This window comes from Chaetura pelagica, unplaced genomic scaffold (genome assembly GCF_000747805.2).
Source record: "Chaetura pelagica isolate M959 unplaced genomic scaffold, ChaPel_1.0 scaffold275, whole genome shotgun sequence".
NCBI lineage: Eukaryota > Metazoa > Chordata > Aves > Apodiformes > Apodidae > Chaetura > Chaetura pelagica.
In genome coordinates, this window is record NW_009953486.1 from 2,626,350 (window position 1) to 2,653,932 (window position 27,583).

The 27,583-nt window shown below is 42.6% G+C and overlaps 1 protein-coding gene across 1 annotated transcript in view; it reads right to left on the reverse strand.

The window, feature by feature from the left end:
• CDH4 (cadherin 4, type 1, R-cadherin (retinal)) overlaps window positions 1–27,583 on the reverse strand; it is a 429,513-nt gene that overhangs the window by 36,019 nt on the left and 365,911 nt on the right. Inside the window, exon 8 of the mRNA XM_009998741.1 lies at window positions 2,401–2,538. Coding sequence (XP_009997043.1) covers window positions 2,401–2,538 — 138 coding nt within the window. The remainder of the gene's footprint in view (window positions 1–2,400; window positions 2,539–27,583) is intronic.

Consider the following 27,583-nt stretch of genomic DNA (forward strand, 5'->3'; position numbering starts at 1 on the left):
TTCCTGCTGCTGAGTACACGAGCTGTGACACCAGCATGGTGCAGTGTCCTCCTGAGCTACATTCTTATCCAGAAGCGATTAAGTCTAAAACCACCCTGGCTGAATGACAGGTAATTTAGGAGCGCTATAGGGGGGACCTTTCTATGTGTCTATGCTGAATTCAGTTGCTGGAGTTCCTTTTGCCTGGCAGCTTTCCAAGAATAAACCACAATTTCAGTTATTCAGCCTATGTTGTTTTTACAAGAGTATCTCAATACAGAAGTATTTAAAAATAAAAAGATACTGTATCTCTCCACACAGTCCCCAGTCTTAAGACAGACTATGGGCTTTCTTACTCTCTGAGGAGCTGTAGATTGCCTGGAAAGAGATTTTTGCTGGTTTTCAGAGGTGTTAAAATGCAGATCAGACTATTTGAGGACAGCAAGGAGATTCAGCTCAGGTTTAAAGTGACTGATCAGCCTGATGCTGTTCTCTCTGTCAGTCAGAGAAATAAAAAACATACTATATTTTCACACTCCCATGAAATTCATCCTGGCGATAACCAGGATATCAAAGATATTTGCTTCCATAGAATCAGAAAATATTATTGTAAAACACCCTTGGTTTTCAAATATTTGTAAAGTCCCATGTGCTACTGGGTAAAGCCCTTTAGCCCTTGCAAAACCCTTTCTTCAGTGATTGAAATTAGAGAAATAATGGTACACAACAACTCTGCTTAGAAGAAGAGCAGTACTTTTAATTAAATAACACAATCCTATGTGTAATTCTCTTGATGACTTTTACTCCTGTTAGGTCTAACATACGAAGAGACATTAAATACTCTGAATTCACCAGAAAGCAAACTTCGGACCAGGCAACCCGGGTCACCTGGAACAGCTTGTGCTTAAATGATGTGGCCACTAGATGTCATTCCTTTTTCACTCAAAGGCAGGTTAAAGGAGCATTTACCTGTCAGAATAAGGTCACCCCCCAAACATTAGCACGCTGGGGCACGTGTATTGCTGTGCTGAAAAGTCCCATAGCCCAAGAGATACAAAACTCTGCAAAACCAGCCACTATAACGTCTTCCAGAGAACAATCCCATGCTGGCAAGAAAACAGACCACACGTCCGTGACTTGCATCAGATTTCTACGGTTCTTCACCACTGTGCATATCATATTAAAGGAGATTTTAATGACAACTTTACCATACAAAGCTCAGTGTATTCACTATGACAGACACTAAGCACACGCACTGCTGTTAAACCCACCCTACACTTGCTGGAGCTGTGACACAGACTGACGACCAGGTCTGAAAACAAGTTGGTGCCCATTTTTCTCTGATTCAGGAGGAATTTAGTTCCTTCCTTCTTCTGAGAATCTAGGTCGAAGCCACTTCATCAGAAAATGCTGGCACAGCTCGAGAGCCGAGCACATCACACCCAAGAGTCCAAGTCCCAGTGGTGCTGGGAGGGAAGGACCCAGTGTCTGCAGCTGCCATGGAGCCCATCTGGGTCCACGGTGGCATAAACAGGGCTCTGCAAGACTTCCCTGAGTTCTGCTACATATTTGCAGTTTCTAAGGGTATAACTAAGGGGAAACTTTGGTCCTACATCAAGAAATATTTGCAGACTCTTTAAGATAGAATGAAAATTCAGAATAATATAAATAATAAAAGCATTCCTCAAAGGAGTGCACATTTCAGATGCTCTGCATCTCCAGCTTATGAAGGCTGGGAAGACCACAGCATTTCACCTTCCCTTTTCATTTTTACCTTAATCAGCTCTAATAACTTGTCATTTGCAGACTCTATTATTTTTCCCCTTTCCCCCCAGTGATAGTGACTTGGAGCACAGAATGACAACAGGATAAAGAAATGCTGCACTAATATAAGAAAGATCTTTAACTGATTCAAACCAGATATTCTGAAGAAGGCGACAGGTTCCCTGCTGGTACACACAGACACATCTGGTAGAGCGATCAGTGAAATACAAATTTTACCAGATACCTGTTACCATTTAGAGTATTTATTGCTTCCTTGAAATTGTATCTGAGCTACTAAACCCAAAATCTCTCTTTCTGCTCAGGATTTCTCTCATAAGTAGTGCCAACTCTGTTATGTCTACAGCCAATTGCTATGAAACAACTGTATCCTCTTTGGTGCAATCAGACCTCGGCTGTTTGCCACGTTGTTTCAACTCCTTTAGTGAAACTGGTGGGCAAACACTTTCACTAGTTCATGAATCATTCTCCCCTTCCTTTTCCCCTCCTTTTTTTCCCCTGAAAGTCTTTGTTCCATGGTTATCTATCAAGTTCCTCCTATCTGCCAAACCAGCAAAGAGAAACGAGGGATATAAACATCCATGAATTACAACCACGTTGTGTGTCCATGCATCATTGTGCTGATGTATTGATACTTACAGTGCTGGTAGTGAATTCGGGGGGGTTGTCATTCACATCAGTCACCGTAATGATCGCGGTTGCCGTGTTTGAGAGACCATAGTTAAGATTTCCTTCCATATCTGTGGCTTGAACAATGACTATATACTGCTGAACTTTCTGGAAAGCAAAAAAAAAAAAAAGAAAGGAAAAGATGAGAAACATAAATGCATCCTGTAAAACGCCCTGGTTTATTTTCTGTATGCAAGTGCAATCTTCAAGCAGACAAACAAGTTAAGCTGATTCAAGATGTTAGTAAAAAAATCCCCCCAAACCAGATATATTTTTCTAGCCTGTTTTTGAAGGGATTTTTGCAAAGGTTGGTCTGTATCACCTGTTTTATAGGAAAGTAAAAATACTATGGGCAAAAATTCTTGGTTGGAATAGGCATTTTTCTTAATTTTCAAGGATTTTTGGCAACATTGATTTCTGTCTTCTGAAAATCAGTAAAAATTTTGCTAACATGTTTTCACCCAAAACATCACTAAGAACATTATACCCCCAAATTGACAGGAACATTGCCTGGCAACCCTCCAGCTCACTCTGCTCACAAAATGCATCCTGTAAAACGCCCTGGTTTATTTTCTGTATGCAAGTGCAATCTTCAAGCAGACAAACAAGTTAAGCTGATTCAAGATGTTAGTAAAAAAATCCCCCCAAACCAGATATATTTTTCTAGCCTGTTTTTGAAGGGATTTTTGCAAAGGTTGGTCTGTATCACCTGTTTTATAGGAAAGTAAAAATACTATGGGCAAAAATTCTTGGTTGGAATAGGCATTTTTCTTAATTTTCAAGGATTTTTGGCAACATTGATTTCTGTCTTCTGAAAATCAGTAAAAATTTTGCTAACATGTTTTCACCCAAAACATCACTAAGAACATTATACCCCCAAATTGACAGGAACATTGCCTGGCAACCCTCCAGCTCACTCTGCTCACAAAATTTGATACCCACAAAGCATTTTGATACTTAAAATACTCTCCATGTTTCATTCCTTCACACAATCTTGGTAAATAAGGAGAACTTGCAAATAAGTCTAGTTCAGGAAAAAATAAATCTTTAAAGCAATAAATATTGGTATGAGGGAAGTGATTTAAATCACTGAGCACCCCAAACAGTGTGGCTCCCAAAGAACAATCTTTTCACAGCAAACCATAAACCTCCCCCACATTAAAGTTCTCCTACAGCATGCCATACATCAGTGCAACTGGAAAATAAATCTGAACAAAATAGGAGAGGGTTTCTGTTTGTCCATCTCCCTGGGATGTCTCTACTCAGGAGTATCTGCTCACACTGAGAAAAGCCTCCTTTAAAACTCGCCTCGACAATAAACCTTCATATGTATCTGCAGAATTTACTATTGATGTCTACATGTGTTGTGCATAGGGTACCCAGAGCATGTTCCAGGCAGATATCAAAACAAAACTCCTCTTTTGAAATATGGGCAAAGAGACATGCCAAGAACCAGGAAGGGATGCAGCCAGAATCAGTGGGACTCAGGACAAGGCTCAACATTACAACCTATTCCTTAAGGTTTAATTACAGGTACAAGCTGGGACACAAGGACTAAGCAGCTCTGATAGTGCCCCAGAGAGTCCAAGGGGTGTGAAAACCAAATGGAGGCACAACGTTATGTAGGAAAAGCTTTGTGTAAAGCCAAGTGGAGGGACCTCATGGTGAGGAGAGAGCTGCTGCATGCTGGATTTCTTCTGCTCTAGGAACACAGCTTTGGTACTTCAGGGCTGCTCTGCTTGGGTGTCGATGTTACAAGCATGAGTAAAATTACAAACGTCTTTTGAAATTTCAAAGGGCAAGAGTTAGGTCAGTTAGGTCTCTCTAATCCTATATAAATACTCTTGAAGTGCTGTGTAACTGGCTTAGTTCGTTAGTTCTGATTTGCTAGAATAACTGAATCTGAATTTCAGCTTTATCTTGATTCCAGGACTTCTAAGCAACAGGATATCACACACAGGGATCCATCAGCATCTTGCAACTGCAATACATTATGGAAATGCACTTTCATTATCTCTTTCTACCTTGTATAATAAAACATAAGGGAGAAACTATTGTTAGTCCTCATTTTTCCTCATGCAAAAAGTTGCCATTTATTACTCCATTTGCAAAGCACTGGGCAATTGTAAGGCTGAAATGTCCTTATTAGTGAAAGTAATTTCTATTTCATATTTAGCTTTTCCTTCCTTCTTCTCCATTACAGACCATTTGGGAGACTGGCAGAAGTATTCCCAAGCAGGCCAAACAGTTGTGAGCCAAATTAGGTTTAAAACATAAAAGGGCAAGAAGATATTTAAAAGACAGTGGCAATCAGATCAGAAAATAAATTAGTGAAGCAAGTGGAAGCCCCACATGAGAGACTCCATTTCAATAGTGCATTTACATGGCAAAGCCACCTCTGCTGTTCCTCACTGCAGAGAGATGGAGCCCTGGAACTCACAGCATTTGTGTAGCTGTAGTGGTTATGGTGTAGCTGTAGTGATTATGGTGTAGCTGTAGTGGTTACGGTGTAGCTGTCACACATCACTGCAAAAGCTTCAGTGCTTCGGCAGTGACCGCAGGGAAAAAAAAAAAAAGTTCCTTTCTTTCCTGTCAGCTGAGAGGGTGACAAACCAGCCTCCATTGGTGAGAGTGTTTCTTCCCTCACGTGGTGGTTTTCACTTTCCCTGTGTTTGCAGACTGGCCTGGCAGCTCCATGCCCACCCCAGTGAGCCAGGACCATGGTGACACTGTGCCTGCCACCAGGGCATGGCCAAGGCAGCTCTGCCCCCATCCCACAGCAGTGCAGGAACTCAGGACACTGTCATGAAAACTTCAGTCTGGTGTCTGAGATGAAACTTCAGACCTGTGGTAAGGTCACACTCAGCCTGCACTGCACTTATTCATAGCAGAGCCAGCCTGCAAACCTCCCACCGCCTCCAGCTCCTTTCTAGCTTCCTTTATTCCCTTCTTAAGTAAAGCTTCCCTTGGAAAAATGAATCCTCTGGTAAGAGAGGGGGTAAGGGACAAGAAACTCTCATTTTAGAGCTTTGTTAACTTCACAATTTTGGTGCCTATTAAATTATACATACCCTGATGACATATGCCTGCATGTGTGTCTAATCACAGACCCTGTCTTATTAATCTCAGATTTATAATAGAGTTTTTTTATTTAACAAAGTGTCTTTCAGACCATCATAGCACAGTATTAATAAAAAAACCCACACAAATTCAGAACACTAAATTAAAGACATTTACAAGAAAGATTAGATCAATCAGATAACACAAAGTAAAAAATGAAAATGCCCAGAATTTAGTGATGCACAAAGAGCTGGTGCATAAGGATGGGAAGAGGGGAAGGGAAGCAAAGGAGGGCTGCACATGTGAGAAGGCACAGGGAGCCCAAGCCTAGTCAGGAAATGTGAGGAGTTTCAGCAGACCTCAGATGGATGGAACGATCAGGTAGGATGGTTATGGGAATGGACACGTTTCAGATGGCAGTTGCCATCAGGAACAGACAAGATGTGAGCTGCTGGTGGGAACTTCAGAGCCAGCACCACAGCTGCACGTTTCCATCAGCTGAAGACCAAACCATTGCATTTAGAGCCAAAGTGGAAACTGACATGGAGAACAGCCTTGGCTGGTCATATAAACCACAAAAACATGTAAATGAAAGAAGTCTGAGATCTGTCCAAGCTTTAGGCTCTCGGTTACCATCCACATTCAGTTCCATCTAAAAGGCCCCAGTGTGGGCATACAAGGATAGTGCTTTTAAGTACCTCGTTTTAGTTTATAACTAATTCAATCTTCAATAAGATTTGCCCCAGCAGATAACAAATTACTGTCTTTTTTTTTTTTTTTTTTCCCCTGTAGCTAACCTTTTTGCTTTTGTGCATTAAGCTGATTTTATTGAACTATTCAATCAATTTTAATTTCAACATGTCCTTCCAATTTGTCACAACATCTCCAGGGGCATCTTAGTTTGTTGTCCTAATATTATTATTATTGTTAAAACTATTTAAAAAAAAAAAAAAAAAAAAAAAAAAAGAGGCCACCCAATACCCCTCCAGCACAAGAGACATTTTCTTGATGTCATTTTGATCATACAGAATAATTTCATTATTCTCTTTCTTTATAAAAATGACATTTTAAACTGCATAGGACAGAAACTACAGCAGAGAGGTGACACAAAATGGCCCTAGCTCAGAGACATGAACCAGTTACTGTTTGTGTGCTCTGATGGTGATGAGCCTCTACCTCAAGGGTGTCTAAACTAAAAACTCAGCCCCAGTCAAGTCCCTGGGGATCCACTGACCAGTATTTTTAGTAAATCAAACCTTCACACTAGGGTAAAGTAAATATGCTGCTTCTACTAAAACCAAGGAAAACAATCTCAGCTTGATAAGTGCAGAGCTTTTAGTCTGACCTAAAAAATGAAGAAGGGCTTTTGAAGGAAAAAATGATGAAGGAAAGCATAATTAAAGGAACTGTGGCAGATCTAATCTGCCTGCTCTTCTGTCAATCATCTGCTACGATGCCACAAACAAATGCAGCTGTTAAGTTCCAGAAGATGGGAATTAGCTGAAGAAACTGGTTACATTGTTTAATGGGAAGTTGATCAAGGGCTTGGCTAAAACAGAGAATCATAGAATCATAGAATCTTAGGGGTTGGAAGGGACCTTGAAAGATCATCTAGTCCAACCCCCCTGCCAGAGCAGGGTCACCTAGAGCACATCACACAGGAACGCATCCAGGTGGGTTTTGAATGTCTCCAGTGAAGGAGACTCCACAACCTCCCTGGGCAGTCTGTTCCAGTGCTCTGTCACTCTCACAGTAAAAATTTTTTTTCGGATATTCACCTTGAACCTCCTATGCTCCAATTTACACCCATTACCCCTTGTCCTATCACTGGTCATCACTGAGAAAAGCCTAACTCCATCTCCCTGACACTCACCCCTTACATATTTGTAAACATTGATGAGGTCACCCCTCAGTCTCCTTTTCTCCAAGCTAAAGAGACCCAGCTCCCTCAGCCTTTCCTCATAAGGGAGATGTTCCACTCCCCTAATCATCTTCGTAGCTCTGCGCTGGACTCTTTCAAGCAGTTCCCTGTCCTTCTTGAACTGAGGGGCCCAGAACTGGACACAATACTCCAGATGTGGCCTCACCAATGCAGAATAGAGGGGGAGGAGAACCTCTCTTGACCTACTAACCACACCCTTTCTAATACACCCCAGGATGCCATTGGCCTTCTTGGCCACAAGGGCACATTGCTGGCTCATGGTCATCCTCCTGTCTACCAGGACCCCCAGGTCTCTTTCACCTACACTACTCTCCAGCAGTTCAGCCCCCAACCTGTACTGGGACATGGTGTTGTTCTTCCCCAAATGTAAAACTCTGCACTTCCCCTTGTTGAATTTCATCATGTTTCTCCCCGCCCAACTCTCCAACCTATCTAAGTCTCTCTGAATGGCAGCACAGCCTTCTGGTGTGTCAGCCACTCCTCCCAGCTTAGTGTCATCAGCAAACTTGCTGAGGGTACATTCTATACCCTCATCCAGGTCGTTGATGAAGATGTTGAACAACACCGGTCCCAGCACCGACCCTTGTGGGACTCCACTAGTAACACACCTCCAACCAGATTCTACCCCATTGACTACAACTCTCTGACTCCTTCCTTTCAACCAGTTCCTAATCCACCTCACTTCCTGGTCACCAAACCCATACCTGATCAACTTATCCACAAGGATGCTGTGGGAGACGGTGTCAAATGCTTTACTGAAATCAAGGTCCCAGTACTGACCCCTGAGGGACTCCACTAGTCACACACCTCCAACCAGATTCTGCCCCATTGACTACAACTCTCTGGCTCCTTCCTTTCAACCAGTTCCTGATCCATCTCACTACCTGATCACCAAACCCATACTTGATCAACTTATCTACAAGGATGCTGTGGGAGACGGTGTCAAATGCTTTACTGAAATCAAGATAAACCACATCTACCGCTCTACCATCATCTATCCACCTAGTAATTTCCTCATAGAAGGTTATGAGGTTAGTAAAAAATGATTTACCCTTGATAAAACCATGTTGACTGCTCTTGATGACCCCCATGTCCTTGATGTGCCTGGAGATAGTGACAAGAACAAGTTGTTCCATCACCTTTCCAGGGATGGAGGTGAGGCTGACCAGTCTGTAGTTACCCGGGTCCTCCTTCTTGCCCTTCTTGTAGACTGGTGTGACATTTGCTATTCTCCAGTCCTCAGGCACCTCTCCTGTGGCCCATGACTTACTGAAGATGATAGAGAGTGGCCTAGCAATGACCTCCGCCAGCTCCCTCAGCACCCTTGGATGCATTCCATCCGGACCCATCGATTTATGGATGTCCAGATTACTCAACTGATCCCTAACCCAATCCTCATCTACTATGTCAAACTTCTCCTCTATCTTGACTTCTTCTGGGCAGAGCAGTGCCTTGTGCAGAAAGCAGTAACAGCTTGAAGGAAGGGCAACCTGAGAATTTAATAACAGAAACAAGAAGCAATTTAATAGTAGAAAATACAAGATAATGCAGCAAGGGACCTCTAACAAAACCCTTCTGGAAGCTGGATTATTGGACACAAACAAGGAGAACAGGAACCACAACCCACCAGCTCCCTGCTGCTGAGCAAGGCACAACTGCTGTTGGCAAATGCATCGTGTGCAGTATTAGCACTGCAGATATGGCAATATTAATTCCTGGTGCCAAGCACCCAGGGCTCAGCAGGATGCTGTGCACAATCCAGGACCCTTGTATTCACTGCTGAGCATCCCAGATCTGACCAGGTGCTGGCAATAAAGAGCCCATCACTGGAGAAGAGCCTAGAAGAGCTTGGCTTGTTTAGTCTGGCAAAACGGAGGCTGATAGCAGATATGATTGCTGTCTATAAATACATCAGGAGGATAAACACTAGGAAGGCAAAGGAGCAATTTAAACTAAAGGACAATGTTGACACAAGAACAAATGGGTATAAAATGGCCATGAATAAATTTAGGCTGGAAATTAGTAGGTCCTTCACTGCTAAAGGAGATGCTGGAGCAACCTAATACAAGGTCTCGGAGCAAAAACATTCAAAAGAATGTATTAAATTAGGGATAAATCCTTTTGGTCTGGGTAGAAATTATGACAAATTGAGCTAAAGGAGAAATCAGATCTCTCAATATTCTCTGTGTATAAACAACTTTCTAGGAAGAATAAACCCCCTTTCAGTCCAAATAGCACAACATGTTTGTGCAAAAATGGTTTAAGACTGAACACCGATCAATATCACGGAACCTGCCCACCCCATCAGCGCACACAAAGGAATTGGTGCCCCAGACAAAATTACAGCTATTGCAAGTGGCTCAACCCACCAAGATACAGGCTGGCATGAAAGACAACATCTCAAGTCCCTGACAGAGCTGAGCATGGTCTTGCTGAGAAGTTATAAACAAATAATATTCACTGACAGAATCTAAAAGAGCAAAGTATTTAAAAATGAAATTCTAGTAAAGAAGTGCTGTGATCCCATTTTTCAAATGTTCATGCACACTATTTTTAGGAATATGGCTATTTCTGGTTTACACATACAATTAGTATAAACCACACATAGCTGGGTAACTGTGTATGTCAAAGTCCAGAAATGCAGTAATTACATTATTCAATTAATCTGCATTAAGGACAAAGGGTTTGCAAAATTAGGAACTGCATTTACAAAGCTCTGTGCAAATATTGTCCAATTAACTACCACTTCCTGAGAAATGCATGACTAGCTAATGTTAGCATCAAGTTTGGTAAAGCAAATAAGGTAACCAGGACATTGCTGCAGGATGTACCGAGTAGGAATCTACTGGTGAAGAAGCTAAAAATAAATAAATATCTAAATCCTATTTCCTTCTAGGGCCATCCTCACATCTTCCTTACATTTGTGTGTTTTTAGATCTCCCCTTAATTTTGCAATACCAATAAGAACAACATGGGATTTTCCTTGGTATGTTTGTTTGATTTCCCCCTCTCCCCCCTTAAGTTATTTTTTTACATGCTAGTCAAGCTTAGATGTTCACTTCTTTTAGTTTAAGACAATTGATGGTGAACACATCAGTAAGAAATACCAGAGCCAGAAAAGCCAACTTGCAAACAAGTAAACAAACTCTCCCTAAACATCCTCTTGACTCCAGCAGAAGTACTTTTTCTGAAAAATACTAACAGGCCATCATGAAACCAAGTTCCCAGGCAGACCTTTTACAGCATTTATCCCTTAGCAATCCTAGCCAAAATTAAAAATGAAGATTTCCAGAAGAAAGCCCTATTCTGGGAGCTCAGTGAAGGAGACAGTGTTCCCAGAGCACCTGACACCTTTCACAGCTCCCCCTGAGACAGTGGTTGATGGTGAGGTAGCTTCATCCATGTGCCCCAGAGGCAAGCAGAGATTTTGATATAACTTGACCTTTTCATTTCTTACATACAGCACAGCATCATGTCACACATGCAACACCTTCAGCAGACATCAAACCCTGGGCCCATGAATTTTTATGCAGAAGATGCTGCTGCCTGAGCTAAAAAGATGCAGTTCTGCTCCATCCCAACCTCACTGTGCAGGACCAGCTACTGTGGAGGTGTTTCATACTTGCAAGGATAAGGTGTATCAAGGGATGGGACCCTGTTTTTATCGTTAACTGAGCTACGTGGTGCTGCAAAATCACGAGCAGTGAAGCAAAACTGCCAGGTTTGTTTTCTCCATTTGGTGGGGGTTTTACTGGCTCTTAGCTCAGCAAAGTGTTCCCCAGCCACAAGCATCAGGGCATATTTGATTTTCTGAGCTACCTGCAATGGCAGAGCTCTTGAGCAGGAGCAGGGCCTTGATCTAACACCATCTAGCAATGTGCAGTTTCCCCTCCTGGAAACCTTGCTGTGCTAAGCAAGCTGGCTGTGCTTCTCGGCAGAGGTGGCGATGAGACCCTGGCCTGTGACACGCAGGTCAGACCCTGTGAATTCCTGCTACCACCTAACTGAACCTGCCTGTCAGCCAGATGCTGAGAAATGTCTCCAGCTCAGGAAACACCTCAGTGCCACCACCCAGAGCTCTCCAAATCACACCTCACAGCAGCTCCCAGGCCATGGAAACTCCGGCCGCAGCCGTGCCCGCTGCTCAGCCCACAGCACTGCACCAGGCCAAGCAAACACCCAGGGGAGGTTTCCCTCTGCTGCTCTCAAAGGGTGAAGCCCCAAGGGCCACCCTAGCACAGCTCCACTCCCCCACAAGCTCCTGGAGCGCAGGGAGGAGCCAGGGAGAGGATGACTTCTCATGCCAGCCCTTTGCACGGCAGAGGGTTCCTGCCTGCAGTGCCAAACATGCCTGACTAAGAAGGACAATGTTTATCCAGGAGTGTTCTGACAAGCATGTTGAGTGTTTGCTCAGACTCACCAGCTGAAGCCCCTGTGGTTTTTCACCCACACCACTGCCTGGGAAGAGATGTTCCACCTGGCTTCAGAAATCAGCCTAACACACACCAGCTGCTTCTGAGACAAAAGCCCAGAGGCCACAAGCCAACCTCAGGATTGTTCTTTGGCAGGGATATTGACAATTGGCCTTTAATAGCTTCCACGTGGCAGCCTCATTATCAACCAGCAGTTAAACCTTTTTTTAACACTTTTCCTCTCAACACCTGAGACCCATGACCCATAGGGGCTCACACCTTACACTACTATTTTTCTCTTAAGCTACTGCACTTTAAGGTAGTATTTTGATGTGTTACAATTTACACATTTTAACCCATTCAGAACCAGGAGACATGCAATGAATTCTTCCAGCTTCTCCCAGGGTGAGCACTGAATCTACCACATAGGTGTAAATGGGATCTGCTCCAGCTTAACAGCTATTTTGTCTTTTGTGTGGCAGCTTCTGAAAGCAAAACAGCTTCTGGTGGTGGGTACAACATCCAGCAATAGCAAACTGAGCTTTCATGTGACAGCATGAGGAAGTGCTTTAAAAGTTACCTGAAAGAAAGAGAGTATCATCTTTTTGTCACAGAGAGCTTATAAAATCAAAGAACACTGGAAAGCCTTTCAGGACTCTACTCTGTTTGGCCTTTCAGTAGTGTGAGACCAAATAGTTCAGCAGCTGTTGCTCCTGGCTGCCTTTCTGTGTGTTATTCAGGCTGTGAAAGTGGTGGAAGTGAAAACCTTTCCAAAGGACACAGTAGGTACAGAGAAGACCCTGACAGTCATACTGAAACCCTCCCAGCATCCTGGCTATATCTCTCCATAGCCTCCAGGACAGCAGAGATGTGAACCAAACTGAATTGCTCATCCACCTGATTTCACTGAAAGCCAGGACTTTGCTGCACAGCCAGCTCTGGGAGCGGTTATTGACTGAGAATCTCATCTCAGAAAGTGAGCTGGTTGTCAGGGAGACAGAGGGAAGCTTAGAAATATAAACTCCAAACACTAAAAAGCCCCAAAACAAAACCAGAAAAAAACCCCAGCAGACAAATAACTGAAAATAGTAACAGACTAGGGATACTGGCAGTTCATTTTAATGGTTTTCTTAATGTCTGGTGCTAGTAAAACTGTGCATGGGAAGGGCTGGATCAAGCAGGCACAGAGATGCTTTTGAGTGTGACATGCTGCAGCCACATTCATCCCATATATAAAGGTGAGTTATATATTTATATTTCTATATATGAGTTTTATTCCAGAGGGATCAGCCTCCAAACCTGGGCTACCAAAGTTTTGAAAAAACACTCAAGCTGAAGCCCCACTGTGGTGGAACACATGAGGAATATCAATGCAGCATCTCCTGCCCGAGGGAAGGGACCTACTGGAAAATATACCCACCAGAATAGTCAACTGACCCAAATGCACCTTGCAGAGGGTTTGCCATGCTTGGACCTCAGCTGGAAACCACTTACAGCAACAGCATGTTTTGATGTGTGCTGTGTATAAGGTTAATAGCCAAGTAGGTCCATTTGACCTGCTACTTGTTCTAGATTTTGAGTTGCAAAAGGTGGGGGGGATTAGAAGTCACAAAATTTATCTGATATTTGAGCACAGACATTTGGCAAAACTTGAATGTAGTTGCTTGAAAAACTTTTAAGCTCAAATAATTTTTTTCACATCTGAAATAGTGATTCAGAATTGTCTTAATTCTTTAAAGTTCATAAAAATGTAAATAGTACCTCTATATTTAAGATTGTGACAGTATTTTCCAGTTTCAGGAAATTCTGTAACATGAATATAACATTTGTTGGGATTTTTTGGTTACTGACTGAACCTTGGCAAGTAAGACACTAAGCCTGGAGCAAACAGAAAATAAGGACTGGGCTGTTTTCATAAGGTAAGTATGAAAAGAACAGTAACAGCAAGAAGAAGCCAGTGTCCTGTAGCATTTCTTTTCTAGTCCTAAAATGTTTTATGTATTGATGCTGCCACTGAGGAAGCAAACAGATTTCTGTGCCTCAAGGAGTCCTACAAAGGCACTTGGATTGTGCACAGCCTGTTGAAACTATTCTGGCACTATGGACTCACCTCAAAATTACTATCAGAATTATTGAAAAAACTGTTATCAAAAACGCCATTGGAACAGTATCTGTTCTTGGAAAGGATTGACTTTTCTGTTTAGAAATACTGTCAGTTAATGAGCTTCTCATATGGTTCTCTCATTTAATGCCAAAATTAGAATCACAGAATAATTAGAAATGGGTTACATCTCATTCTTCAGTGATCCAAACAACAGATCAGACATTAGCCCAAAAGTAGAGAAATAAGGAACATGAATTACATGCTTCTGATTGTCACCACTGATAGTAATGCAAGGGGGTGTCAGTGAGCTGCTACCAGCTACAAATAAATCTCATTAAAAAAAATAGATATGACGAATATCTTGGATAATGTATTTTGATTCTGACTACAGCCACTGAATCGGTGCCAAAACAGAGTAGGGCTGTGATTAAAGCTGCTCCTGCAGCTGAGGAGGGCTGGATTTCTTCTGCATTTTCCCAAACACTCCCCCAAGTGACCTTTAGTAGGTCATTTAATTTTTCTATGCTTCAAAGAAATTGAAAATAACACTTCAAAATGAAATGAAAACACTTTCTTATCTCACAGTGACATCATGAGAACAAAAATCCATTAGTTTGCTGGAGCACTCAGCCACTCTGGTGAGGAGGGTACAGAGTACCCAGCTCCAGCACCCATCCCTGGGTGGCAACCACACTAGGTATTGGTGCAGAGGTTGGATTTCTGCTTCTTGGCAGCAAGAAGCAGCAGCTCAGATCCAGCAGACACTGCTTTCAATTCCCAACATCATTCTACAGGCTGTATGTCCTAGAGATGCCAGGTCATCTTGCAAGGCACTTAAAAGAAGATCTGAGGAAGAAGCCTTCCAACTTTTGGCTGAGGCAATTTTTGTGAAACCATGAAATTACACTTGGCTTTTGTTGGACAGGAGGAGATAAGGGGCAGTTCAATGTCTAGGTGGCCACACAGCAGCCATCGCTGCTGAGAGGTGCCCTTTGGTAAATACACCAGCATTAAACTGATGCTGCTTCCAGGCTGTCTGCCACTTTCTGACAAAAGGAGTGAGTGTTGAGAGGCAGAAAAAAAATCCAAAAAGCAGGCAGACCAAGAGAAGGGAAAGTAAACAACAATCTGAGAAACATTTTTGAAAATAAAAAAACTGACCTTCTTTGGACTTGTGCCAACCAAATTTTTCCTAGAGTGTGTAAAACTTCTTGGTGATTACCCAAAGGCCAGGCTTTGAGAAAAAAAAACAACACAAAACAAATATCCTAGTTATGTCCATTGCACTCTTATAATCCACAAAACCTTTGCTGTCAAATGCTGCCAGAGCAATTTAATAAACAGGGAGAATGCCTTAATGTATTCTGAAACCTGAAAGCCACCCATCATTAGCCCCACATGCTGTTTTCCTGCTTTCTCTGCTTTAAGCCATTTCGCTGCTACAGCTGTTTTTCTTGTAAGTCTGACTTCTGTTTTTATCAGCCTGATTTGTTTTCTGGTGTATCTGGTTTGATTAAAAAGAGGACAAAAAAATCTTTCACAATTCAGGTAAAACTGCCTTCTTCTTTAAGCTCTGTCAGGCTGCAAGCTTGAAAAAGATCATCAAGAAAATCAGTGTAGGTGAATAAATATTCATGATATTGCTCATAACTTATACTTGGTCTCATTTTTGCAGATAGGCTTGAAATTCCATGCTCATGACACCAATGCTAGTCAGACCTTTTTATTCTTAGGAGCGTGAGGTTTTCTAAATCCTACCAGTGCAGCAATTAAAAAAATAAAATCAATGTAATATATTCAACATAATATAGTCAAACCATTTCCTCTAATCCTGTATATATACACATGGTGTTTTCAACACAAGGATCCTGCAGCTTTAATTTAATGGCAGTCAGGAGCACAGCACCAGTCTGGGAATCTGTTCTGTGGTGACTCAGTATTGGCTGGATGAAATAAACTGCTTTGGTGTAATTTGTTACACATTGCTGAGAATTATTCTAAGAAAATAGCTTGGCTAAGTCCTTGCTACCTGCATATCATACGTGCCTTCACCATTATGAATTGAAAGGAACATCCAAGCAGTGAAGTACAGGTAATAGTTGGAAAAGCAGCTGATTTAATTAATTTTGGCAGAATGAAAGGTTAGTGGAAACCAGTCAAATAACTGAGAAGAGATTAATGCAAGATGTTCCCTATTGTATTTCCCTTCAGAGCTGTTTTACCCAGCATGGGTAGGGTCATGTTGTGTTGATTTGCTGAGAAAGTGAGTGACAGAATTACAGGTAAAGAAACTCATTTTGATTGTGAAGTCAGACATATTAATGGGGGCCTCTGTCAAAACCAGCTCTACCTGCAATCAGCTTCGAAGAGGGCTATGCTCTTCCAGGTGATGCAGACAAATGCTCCAGACATGATCAGCTGCGCAGGTTAAGTCAGTGGAAGACTCAGCTGGAAAATCTATTGAAAAGTCATCCTGGGTACTATGCCTTGTGTGCATCACTGAAGTTCCATCTACTGGAAGTCCCACCTGCCTCCTTCACTGACAGTTCTCTGCAAACTTTGACAGACTCTGATGGAAAAAACATGCAGGTCTAGAGCAAAATACAGTAATAAAGGCTGTGATACCTTACCAGTGCAACACAACTACAACTACTTAGCTGGTACAAATCACCCACCGAACAAGATCTAGGATTAATGGAGGATAAAGTGCTACAGTTCATGGCACAAGGTGTCTCAGCTGTTTTATTTAGAGGCTAATATTCATAATGCTTATATGTGGATGTAGTAGATAAATATAAAAGAAAGATGTATTTTTTTTTTTTTTTTAATTAAAGTCACAGATGGATTATTAAGGTCTACTCTTACAAAAGGAAGGCCAGCAAAAGAAATTTTCCCAGAGAGCAGTCTCAATGGTACAAAACTTCCTGTGGAGCTTGCTAATGTTCTCAGCATTCACTGCTCTCTGGGTTACAATTCTGGGGAATGAGAAACAGAGGTCCTGGGAAAATACAGGTTGTTATACTGAGAGATCATAGGTTTGTAATAGAAAGTGGCTTCAGGGCATTTGGGCAAAGATGCCTGCACCTTTTGGGCTCAATTGTGCCCAAAGACTCAGGAGAGAAATACTGCAATGAGGTCTGAAACTCAACCTCTGGTGCCTCAGATGCTTTGCAGACACCTTTTGAGGGATGTGATGCCAGTTCAACAGGCACCAGCTCCAGTGGGACTTCACCACCCTCCAGGGTTTGTGTTTTCCACATTGGGGAGTGAAAAACCTGTACGACTCAATATACTGCCTGCTGAGAAGGTTTCAGACAAGACATAAAACCAGGGAAGTGAGGAACAGGAACGAATGGCTTCACGAGAAACTGCAAAACTGCTGCTGAGCTCCCTGAGTGAGAAGAGGGGCTGGCAGAGCCAGCGCGAGAATCCGCTGGGACCCACAGGGACAGCTTCCTTCCCATATTGGGCCTGACAGCCTTCATCAGATCTCCGTTAGCAGAGTCTGGATGTCCAGGTGAGACTACAAAGAGAGCAACCATCATCACCCAGGAAACAAACTGCTCAACGTCAACGGCACGAGGAGAAGGTCTGGTCAGAATAGGTTTTTGAAAAGTACCCCACAAGAAATGTATGGATAGACCAAGCGTGACAGGGAAGGGCAGGTTCATGAGTTTGAAGAGGAGGGAGTGGACCAGGAAGGATTTTCAATAATCCTAAAGTGTCTCAGCTGTGCAGGGAGATCTTTGGCAGGGTAGCTCGGGCCATTTCTTGTAATTGTATGTAAAATGAGGATGGAGCAGTAGCCACAAGCCATTTCAATAATTGAAGGCAAAATTTAATTTTCTCATATCAAGGCTTTAATCACTCAGCATTTAATTTCTACGCTTTTTGTCATCTAAGGGATGCATGGAATCTTTGCAAGTGTCAAAGGCCTTTAAGTGAGAAGGAGAAGGTTCCATCTTAGCAGAGAAAATTTTATAAAGGAGCCAGTACCATAGAGATCCCCTTGACAACCTCCCAGGCTCTTGTAATATGGAATTAACTTCACATTGCCACAAGGTACGAAAGAGGAACTTGCCAAGCATCTTTATGTGATGACATGTAATTCTTGTGGTTATAAAATTGGAGGAATGTAGCAGTTTCTTGGCTATTAGCTGCAGGCAGGAGTTTCAGCATTTTAGTTCTCTCCAATTCTGGCTACATTTGCTCTTAAAAAACATCTTAATGTAGAAGAGCTGAATTTCACAGGAGAAGCAAAATGACCCTGAATTTAGTAGCCTAATTTATAAACTACCCAAAAGTAACAGTCTGAAATGAAAAACTGCAAAGCATAATTTTGCCAAGATAATTAATCCTTGTTAACCCATGACCTGATCATGGATGCTGCTGCTCTGATGAGCTTACCGAAATGCTGTAAGTAATGCTGGCATATTTTATTTTCTTTGTAGGCATAAATATTGACAAAATCATACTCACTAAACTTTAGTAAGCTGAGAATTAACCCAGTTTCTCAAATGGGGAACAGGCAGAGGAATTAAGACTGTTTTTTCAGAGGCATTAATCTGTGTGGGGAGTCCAGTTTGAGATGCCAAATACTATTTTAAGCCTTTCTTATGCACAGAAGAAAAGCCACATTGATCAAATCCGTATTGGCCATGTCACCTCCTTCCCCCTCACCTCTCAGCTGAGGCCTGTTTTGATGTGCAAGTTACTTTGCTGAGAAGTACCAGTCTCCTGGGCAGAATTACAGCAGAAAGAAACTTCTTGCAGAAATAAACTTCTTGCCACTGTAACTAGATTGACTGCAACTTTTGGGCAGCAGTTAATAATTTTATACTCGGTGACAAAACTAGCCCAGCAAAATGTAACTGTAGACTAAGATGTAGGTATATAAAAGAATATTCTGAGACAAGCTGGGGTATGGATTTCTACTGCCTTAGCCCCTTCACAGGATTTGTGTCCATGCCCCCTTCACATGCAGGAAGCCTGGGATATCTCATCCCACCCCAGGCTACCATATGTCAGCTGTCACTTGTCCAGCCTACACTAGTTGCAAGAAATGGTCCTTATTCCAGTCCTGATACTTTCTGACAATTAGAAAGGAAAGGATATATTGTGGTATGAAGAATTCCTCTAAATGAAGTATTTTTGCTTTGGTTGTGATGTAAAATTTGAATGAAATCATCTCAGCTGTCTGTGGCCTCGTGCTCTATAATTTCAGCTCCCTGCACAACAAGAGGGAAACATCCTCAAAACTGCATCAGATATCTTCTTCAGAAGCCAATTTAACATCTTAACCCTGTAGCAGATTTAGAAAGGGATGATGAGAAGGTTAAGGCTCTTCTAAATACTGGTGAGATGTGTACTTTTGGAAAAGAAAGTATTTATCCTACTCCTACAGCAGCATATAATGTTAAACTTCTGTAGATCATCTCACCTCAAGTTATGAAGGTGGTGTACAAAGTTAGACTAAGTAAATGTTATATGTGCATTGCTTTATTTCCTCCACTTTCCAGACAAAACTGTGCTGTGACAGTAAAAGTTCTAGAAGCTGATGTACTTCACTGCAAGCAAGACACTAGGCTGGAAGACTGTGCCCCACATGGACCTGGTGAGACTACCCTCTTCAGGCAGGATGTGCCTCTAGTCCTTGCTCTCTCTCAAGAAGAAACTGGAGGCTGTGATAAGTATGTGTCTAGATCTTTTTGAGATTGATTAACTTCCTGTGGGGAATAAGGTGAGATCATTTGTGTCCCAGAGGTGAAAAGGTTTTATCTCATCCCACTAACTGCAGTCTTTACCTCTCTCTCAGTTAATGGGAGCTGTATGGATTTTTTTATTTCTCTTTTCTCGCTGCAAGTGTCAGAACAGTCCAGGTTTAGAAATGTATTATCTGACAGCAGAAACAAAGCACTAACTCAAACCAGCTGTAACAGGTCCTTGCTTTGAGTCCTGAAGGTCTCTAACTCAGCCATTAGCCCATGGAGTCATTGATTTAGAGGACAGACCTCGCCCCACATCAAGTCAGCCCTGTCACTTTGAAGAGGCAGACGTGGGAAACATGACACACACCACAGAGACCCCATTTCTGCAGCTCCAGTCTGAACAGAAAAGACCATCCTGGGCTGGCACCTTCCTCTGGCCTAAACCTGAAATAGAAGATGTGCATCCCAGGGCAAGGGAATGATCCTGGTATTCCTGAATTGTCTGCGTAGAACTGATGTGAGCCTTTGCTGGGGGGCCTGGCATGCTGTGAGCAGGCTGGAGTGGGCACAGACTGGGGAGATGGAGGCAGGAGCATCTCCTTGAGCAGCTCCTTATCTGCTTTGCTCTGAATATAAAACAGAGCTGCTGTCCTCAGCTGCCATGAGCCAGGTTTGGCACGGGGATGAACAGAGAATACCCGGGTGTACAGTATACTGCCCTCTCCCCTGGAAATCTGTGGGGGGTCAAAAGCCCCCCAGCTATGTTCCCAGGGCACAGGCCAGGGGGTGGATTCAGGGGTTTATGGCTTTGCTTCTGGAGTGACAGGTGGGGTTCGGGAGGGTTTGTCCATTTGCCTGATGTTATTTTGCAGGTTCTTTTTCAAGTGGAAGGTGAATGTTCAGCCCCAGGCACCTGGTGCTGCTCCCTGGGGCTCCCTCTGTGTGCAGCACATGGCAGAATTGGGCCTCAGTATTTTTATAAAATGGAAAAAAGCAAACAAGCAAAATCAACAGATGGAAATCCTCAGATGGAAGGGGACATGCTGGTTATTTATTTAAAGAACTGCTAACTTCTAATGGAAATTTTCAGGAAGCATTCCATTTAGTACTAGCAGAGGTTTATTTAGCCCATATTTTCTGTTTGTTTTCAATCATTTTTCATAGCCAAGAACATTTGCTACCAGTGCTCATTCCTAGCATCTTCAATTGTGTATTCCCCAGCACTACCCTGGTTGCTACGGAGACAACTGAGATGCCACAAACAACAGCAAAGCTCCTCTGGTGCAGAAGCAGTGCTCCAAGGAGAGAAATCTCCCCTAGAAACATGAGATCTTCCAGCCCTTGTACACAGGCATGGAAAATAGTTGAGATCTATAGGACATATAATGTGGTGGATCCTGAGTCTACACAAAGTGTTTCACTGGAGTTGCTCTCCCATTGCCAGCTGCTTTTCAAGCTGCACAAAAGCATGAAGCATATTACCCTAGACTTGATGCCAAAGAACATTTCCTACCTGTATTTGAATAACGTGAATATATTAATTAAAGTTGATAATGGCTGATAATGATTTCCATCAGCAGTAGAATGTTGCTATATTTATCATTATCTGCGAGACTCTTGTACATAACTGTAATTTATACAGAGAAGACTTGAAGTAACGTGACTTGCCATCTTAACAACTTTTCTGATAACGTCTTTAAAGTCACAGACATTTTCTCAGAGTACATTTCTCAGTACGTGAAGGAAAGCAAAGGGAGTAGATCAAGACCTCCAGGTTTTGCTTTGAGCAGCTTACCTTTGAAAAGGAGTTGATTTGAGACTGGCCACAGCACTGGCAACAAATGTGAGAACAATTTAGCCTTTGTGCTTTTTATGGACATTAATTAGCAGATCTCTGACATGGTTTGCAGACAGAAGTAGGGCTTAACATAAAGGGAGATGGGAAGGGGGAGAACAGAAACTCTGTGCCTTGGTCCTTTCTGAAATCCAACAGGAGACATTTCTGAGGCTGGGGAACTGCACCCTAGCCTCCCTGGCCTGAGCAGCACTGGCTCCACTGTTCTGGGGCTGGCAGCCTTGACAGCTTCCCCTTGGATGGCAGGGAAGGAGCATCTCTCCTTAAGCTGTGCTCAGGGGTCCTTTGAGAAGGGAGCTTTGACAGCAAGAAGTAAGAAACATCTTGCAAAAGCCAAAGAGGATGTAGCAGGAAGGAGGTCTGAAGATGTCTTCTGCAACTCAGCTCTTGGGCTGGAATGGTGGGGGCAAGGACTGAACCCTCCCTCAAGAGGGAAGAGAGGCAATTACCAGATCCCACTAAGGAAGCATCTAAAGCCTCAGAGAGTGATGGTCTTCTACACAGGAAGGGTAGAATTCATGGGACTGCCCTGGTATTATCTCGATCTGGATGCAGGAAGCATTTCTCCTGCTGCTGCTGTGCCCAGGCTCAGTGGGGCTGCGGGAGGGAAAGCCCCCTGGAGAACAAAAATCAGGGTCAAACCCTGAACACCAGCCAGTGCCTGTGCTTTCATGGCAGTATAACCTAAAACCAGCTAAACTAGATCCTACTTGAAAAATTATTTTTTTTATAGCAGGTGACTGGATACAGACATGCAACTGAAAATTCTGGGGGGTGCGGGGGGAATCAAAATAAGAATTTCCTATAGAATGGGCTTTACTGATAAAAAAATGTATAAAATATTAATCCATCAAACATAAAATATATTCACTTTTAGCTAACTTGGATAAAACACAGAAACATCAGTAACTGACAGAGGTAAAAAAAAAAAAGCTTGCAAAATAAAATAGGAAAAAGCCATCAAGGAACCTAAAAATCTCTCAAAGCTGATGACATAACAGCTCCTGATTTCAGCAGACCTAGACTCAGAGAAAGAACAACCGGAATCTTAAATATTTGTTGTTAAGTTAAATTTAAAATGATTGTCTAGCACAGTGTTAATTACATTGTACAGCAATCAAAACAGAGACACTGAGTCTAATGAATCCCTACTCTCACCTTTGGAACAGAACTGGAGTGTCTTGTTCACCTCCTTATTAGCCCATAAATATTCTAATTAGGAAGCAACTCCAGATGAATAGGATTAGCAATAAGGACATTTTAGACTAGGTACACAAGAGATACTCAAAACTCTCATGTCTTATCTAAGGCTCTCCTGACATTTATAATCATGTAAAAATGCTAAATTTACATAGCTCTGCCTAATTAGACATGGTTGCAATTATGTTTGTGGGCTTCCTTTTCTTCCTGCCCAACTATAACCTACACTGTCACAACAGGAAGCAGGAACTTCATAAAAGCTCAACAAGAAACAAAAGTATTTTCTGCTATTTGTTTTTTGATGGTTTTAATTTGAAATTCATATTTCAAAGTAATTTTTTTTTTATTTTTTTTTTTAGATCACAGGCAAGAACTGGCTGATATGCATCCAAATCCAGATCATTGCTGCTTTAAATGCAAAAATGTGCTTTTTTTTAGATCAGCAGCATCTGAAGAGCAGGCACTAAAACAGGCCAAATTGTGTAAAAGGTGATACATGCTCTGCTCTGCCTGTAGTCAATGGGTCACTCCTGCTCCTGACCAGAGCAGGAAATAAAGAAACTTGTTCTCTTTGAGGATGGTAATTTCTTCAGCATCCTCACCCTGCCTAGGTATTTTGCTGACTGCCTTGTGGTTTGTGGTTTCAGTCCCTCTGCCCAGCCTGAAAGAGCCTGAGTCTGACATTTCTGAAATAATTCTGTTTGTCTCCCTTGGCCTTCAGAAAGATGGTGAGAAGCAGGCAATCCATCAAGCTATATTTTCTGTGCAGCAAATGGTAGCATTATTGGGCAGGGATTTGATAAATGATGTGTACGTTATAATAACTGAATTTCAATATATTGTATTTGATGTCTATAATCAGAGATAGAGCTCTTTCACAAACATAAATCAAAGTAAGTGATATGCACTCAATTCAACACGTTTACAAATTACTGTTTCAGAACTAAACCATGATCATGGAAACTCCTCTGTGTTGGCAGACTTCACCTGCATGGAGCTCAGGCTGCAGTCAAGGTGGGTGGAGATGGCCATACATATGTATAAACTCTAGGGATTAGGGTATTAGGAAAGAGCCAGGGCAAACAGCCACAAATCCATTTCATTGACTGCTGAAGGTCTAATTCTCTCTACTCCTACGTACTTTATTAGAAAACCAGCATCTTATCTGACTCCCATGTCACGTTTCGAGCTCCATGCAAATGATGCCAGCAGAATCACAGAGCCCCTGGAAGCCAGGCTTCCTGGTGGCACGGGCCAGGGGCTCTAGGTATAGCAGCACTAAGAATAAATACAGACTCACGAAGACCAAAGAACAGTATTGAAAACCTCCTGTTTACAGTTTCACTGCTTGGAACGTGGGAGAGGTGGAGAAACAGCAGCTCTGCTTGTGTAGGTTTGTAAAAGCCAACATTAATCTATTAGGAAACCGAGTCTCTTTCTTCCAGCAAAGGAAGAAAAGCAGATCATGCAGCAAACTGACTCGTGAGCACTCTTAAACTGCATAATGCACAGCCCAGATCAGCAGCATTCACCAAGTCTTGGGTCAGCCCCAAACCAGCTGAAACCCAAGGCCTGACGAAGCCCACCTGCAGCCTACCAAGAAATTTGACATTCAGGCTCCACTGAGCTATACCGACCTGGCATGTTTCTGAATATCTGCATGAAATAAGTGCAACAAGCTGCTTCTCAAAGGACATAACTGGAATGTTTTCTTTGGCTAGGACATCAGCCTCATGCCTGCTTACTTATCAAGCTTTCTGATCAGGAGTTGTATCAGTCAAGATAGCCGGATCTGAAAGCTTACGATGACAGGCCCAAGGAGTTGCAACAAAATCAATAACCATACAAACACCACTGCCATCCTCTGCTCTGCAATATTTAAGATCAATCAATATGCATAAATGACTAGTGCCAGGCACATCTGCACTAGTCTAGCACATAATCAACTTTGTCTTGTCAGAGCTTAATATAATTTTCCACCAGATTAGCAGTCTTTATGATATCCTGTCTTTTCAAATAGACATAATTCAGAATCACTATGTAGCTCAACTGGATTATTTGAGTCTCACACAGATCCACACTTGCACACACACAAACAAAAGTTTCCTCTACAGTGACAGCCTCTCTTCCCTCCACTGCCCTTGGGACTGTAGCCACGTTTAAAGTGTTTGCACGGAGGTGACGTTCGAGGCCGTGGCTTTTACTGATACCTCTGGCAGGAAAATTTATGTGTGTGTACACATATACTTAACAGACTGGGAAAAGAAATGAACAAACTTATCAAATGCCATGCTGAAGCATCCATTAAAAATTGCACACACTTTTAATGACTTGGGTGAGGGCTGCTGTTGCATAAATTTATTTAACGTTAATGTCCCTTGTTTGCTGTAAATTTCACACTGTGAAATTACCAGGGCAATTCTAATGGAGCTGAAGCCTCCAGCTGCACTCTATGATAAAGGAGGAAATAATTATGAATTCCTCCGGGAAGCCAAAGAAAGTCAAAGATCTCCTTCGGAACTGCTCCCAGATGAGCTGCTCATCAGCAAGCTCAGGAGGTGCAGAACCGATCTCCAGCACCAGGGGAAGCAGAATGAGCAGGACGCTCGTGCTGATGAGGACTCCACCATCAACTGACATTTAATTTGAAAGGATTGAAAGCTGGTGTCTGCAACAGCTTCTGCCAAGAAACGTATGAACAGTCCAGACAGTGCATGGAAGTGGTTTTATGTTCCAAGTCAGGATGATACTGTGTAATTTTACATCTAATCACCTAGCGTGAGACATAAGCACCAAACACAGAGCTCCAAGAGCTGATGCCTGCGGCTCTGGCAGGCGCCTGTAGCATGAGAGGATGCTGAACTGCGTGGGCTGTCCCATCTAGAGTGGCATTTTATATATCCCTTTGAATTCAGAGCTTAAAGCCTTTGCCAGAGTTCACACAGAGAGTGGAAAAAGGGCAAAAAATAGTAACTGCAGAAACTCTTCTCACGATGCACAGAAGATAGCTTCAGCCTCCTTCAGCTGCAACATCCCAGGCTTCATCCTTACTTGACTTGTCTCCAATCCTGAGTGTTCACACTTTTCATGCAATCTCAGTTTTCTTCCTTCAACATACGACATCCTACACTACCAGCACCATTTATATATTAACCAGATTCAATCATTTTCATGGCTGTTTATGTCCAATCACCAGAGTCAGTAAGCACTAGGCTAGTTTCAGTGAGTAGATGCTCCTAAGCCTGCTCAGGCCCTATCACCAACCCCTTTATGCCAGTCTCCTCTTTTTCTTTCTGTTATATCCTCACCCTTGTCCTCCCTTGTATCTCCCTGTTCCTGGAGAGGCAGAAGCCCTGCCTCATCCCTGCCAGGCAGGCTGCATCCTCCCTTCGGCCAGCTTCGAACTTAGACCCAGTAACAAGTGACCCCATTAGTGGTCAGATTGCACCTCTGAAATGATAAAAAAACTCACTCCTGGTAAGGAGAGCAGAGAAATGTAAGAAACAAAATCACCTAATGGAAGAGACAGGCAGTATTTATTCAGTCACTCCCTCTGCGTCGTTCAAAATAACATGTTGCAGTGTATTTCAGGCTTGTTTCCCAAGAACAAATATAATTCCTATTTATAATGCAACAAAGGATAAAGCAGGTTTCCTGATTCTGGTAAGCGACTCTGTGATTATTTCTTCAATAAAAACCATCATGTCTCTCAGATTATTCCTTCACCTTTTATTCTGGGTAGGAAGAGAGAAGGCACAGATGAGCCTCATTGCGCCTTGAGTCACTTCTTTTATTTTCTCATTTATAAAACCCAGACACCTGCTAGAGAGCACTTCAGTGGTACTTAAGGACTTCTGAACACTGGATTGAACTTTGTGGACTGGACTTGCAGTGGGATATAACCAATTCATGGCTACAGAGAGCATCACCTTTATCAAGTAATTGCATCCTGTGAGATAAGGCACTGGGGTGGTGTGGGGCTTTCTCCCCACATCCCAGGGCACATTGCTCTCCCTGGCCAGCAATCCTCCCCTTTCCCAGTGAGCAGTGAACCAACATGCTACTGGGAAACCTGTCATCAAAAGGCCTGGACAGTGCATCAGCATGATCCAAATGCTGGCTTGCTGTAGCAAAAGCAGGGCAAAATGTTAAATGAAATGTAATCACCTGCTTGGACTTTTGACTAATACTCAGATTTCTCTAGCAAAAGAACGTGCCATATTATTTACTGTGTCTTCTTTTAAGGTAGCTGTCACCACACAATTTAGAAACACCAAACATACTAAGCATGGGATTTTCTGTGTCAAAGTGTCCCATTGAAATTCAGACACCTCCTTCTCACATTCTGTGCAATACTGCAAAGCAAGTAGTGCCTGAACCTCCTTGGAAAAAAAACCCCAAACAAATCCTGTGTTTATGTAACGATGTATTTATTTAGGGCCACTCCAACAGATACAGGTGGTTAGACTTGAAAATAACTGCATGTGAAAACGCAAACAAGCATTTGTGTAACTTCAGATGAGTTTTTGCAAGATGTTTTGGTGCATTTTCCCTGAACGCTCCCCTGCACATCTAGTTAAGTATGTAACTCAGCATACCTCATATCCTATGGATGTTCTCCTGCACTCCTCTCTAACCCTGGCCTGGTACAGCATCAGGTTCTGCACAACAAAATCCTTTTCTCCCATCTGTCAGTCAACCTTTGAAGATGCTAATAGTGCAGGCAATGGTCACTCTGAGTTACATTAACAGTCTTTTACCGCAAACAGTGGAATTAGCTTTCAGATTAACGGCCCTAAATACCCCTTTTGATATGGTCGGGAGGCAGTAGTGGCAGAGACCATACAGAGAGCTGAAGGGCCTGAGAATAAA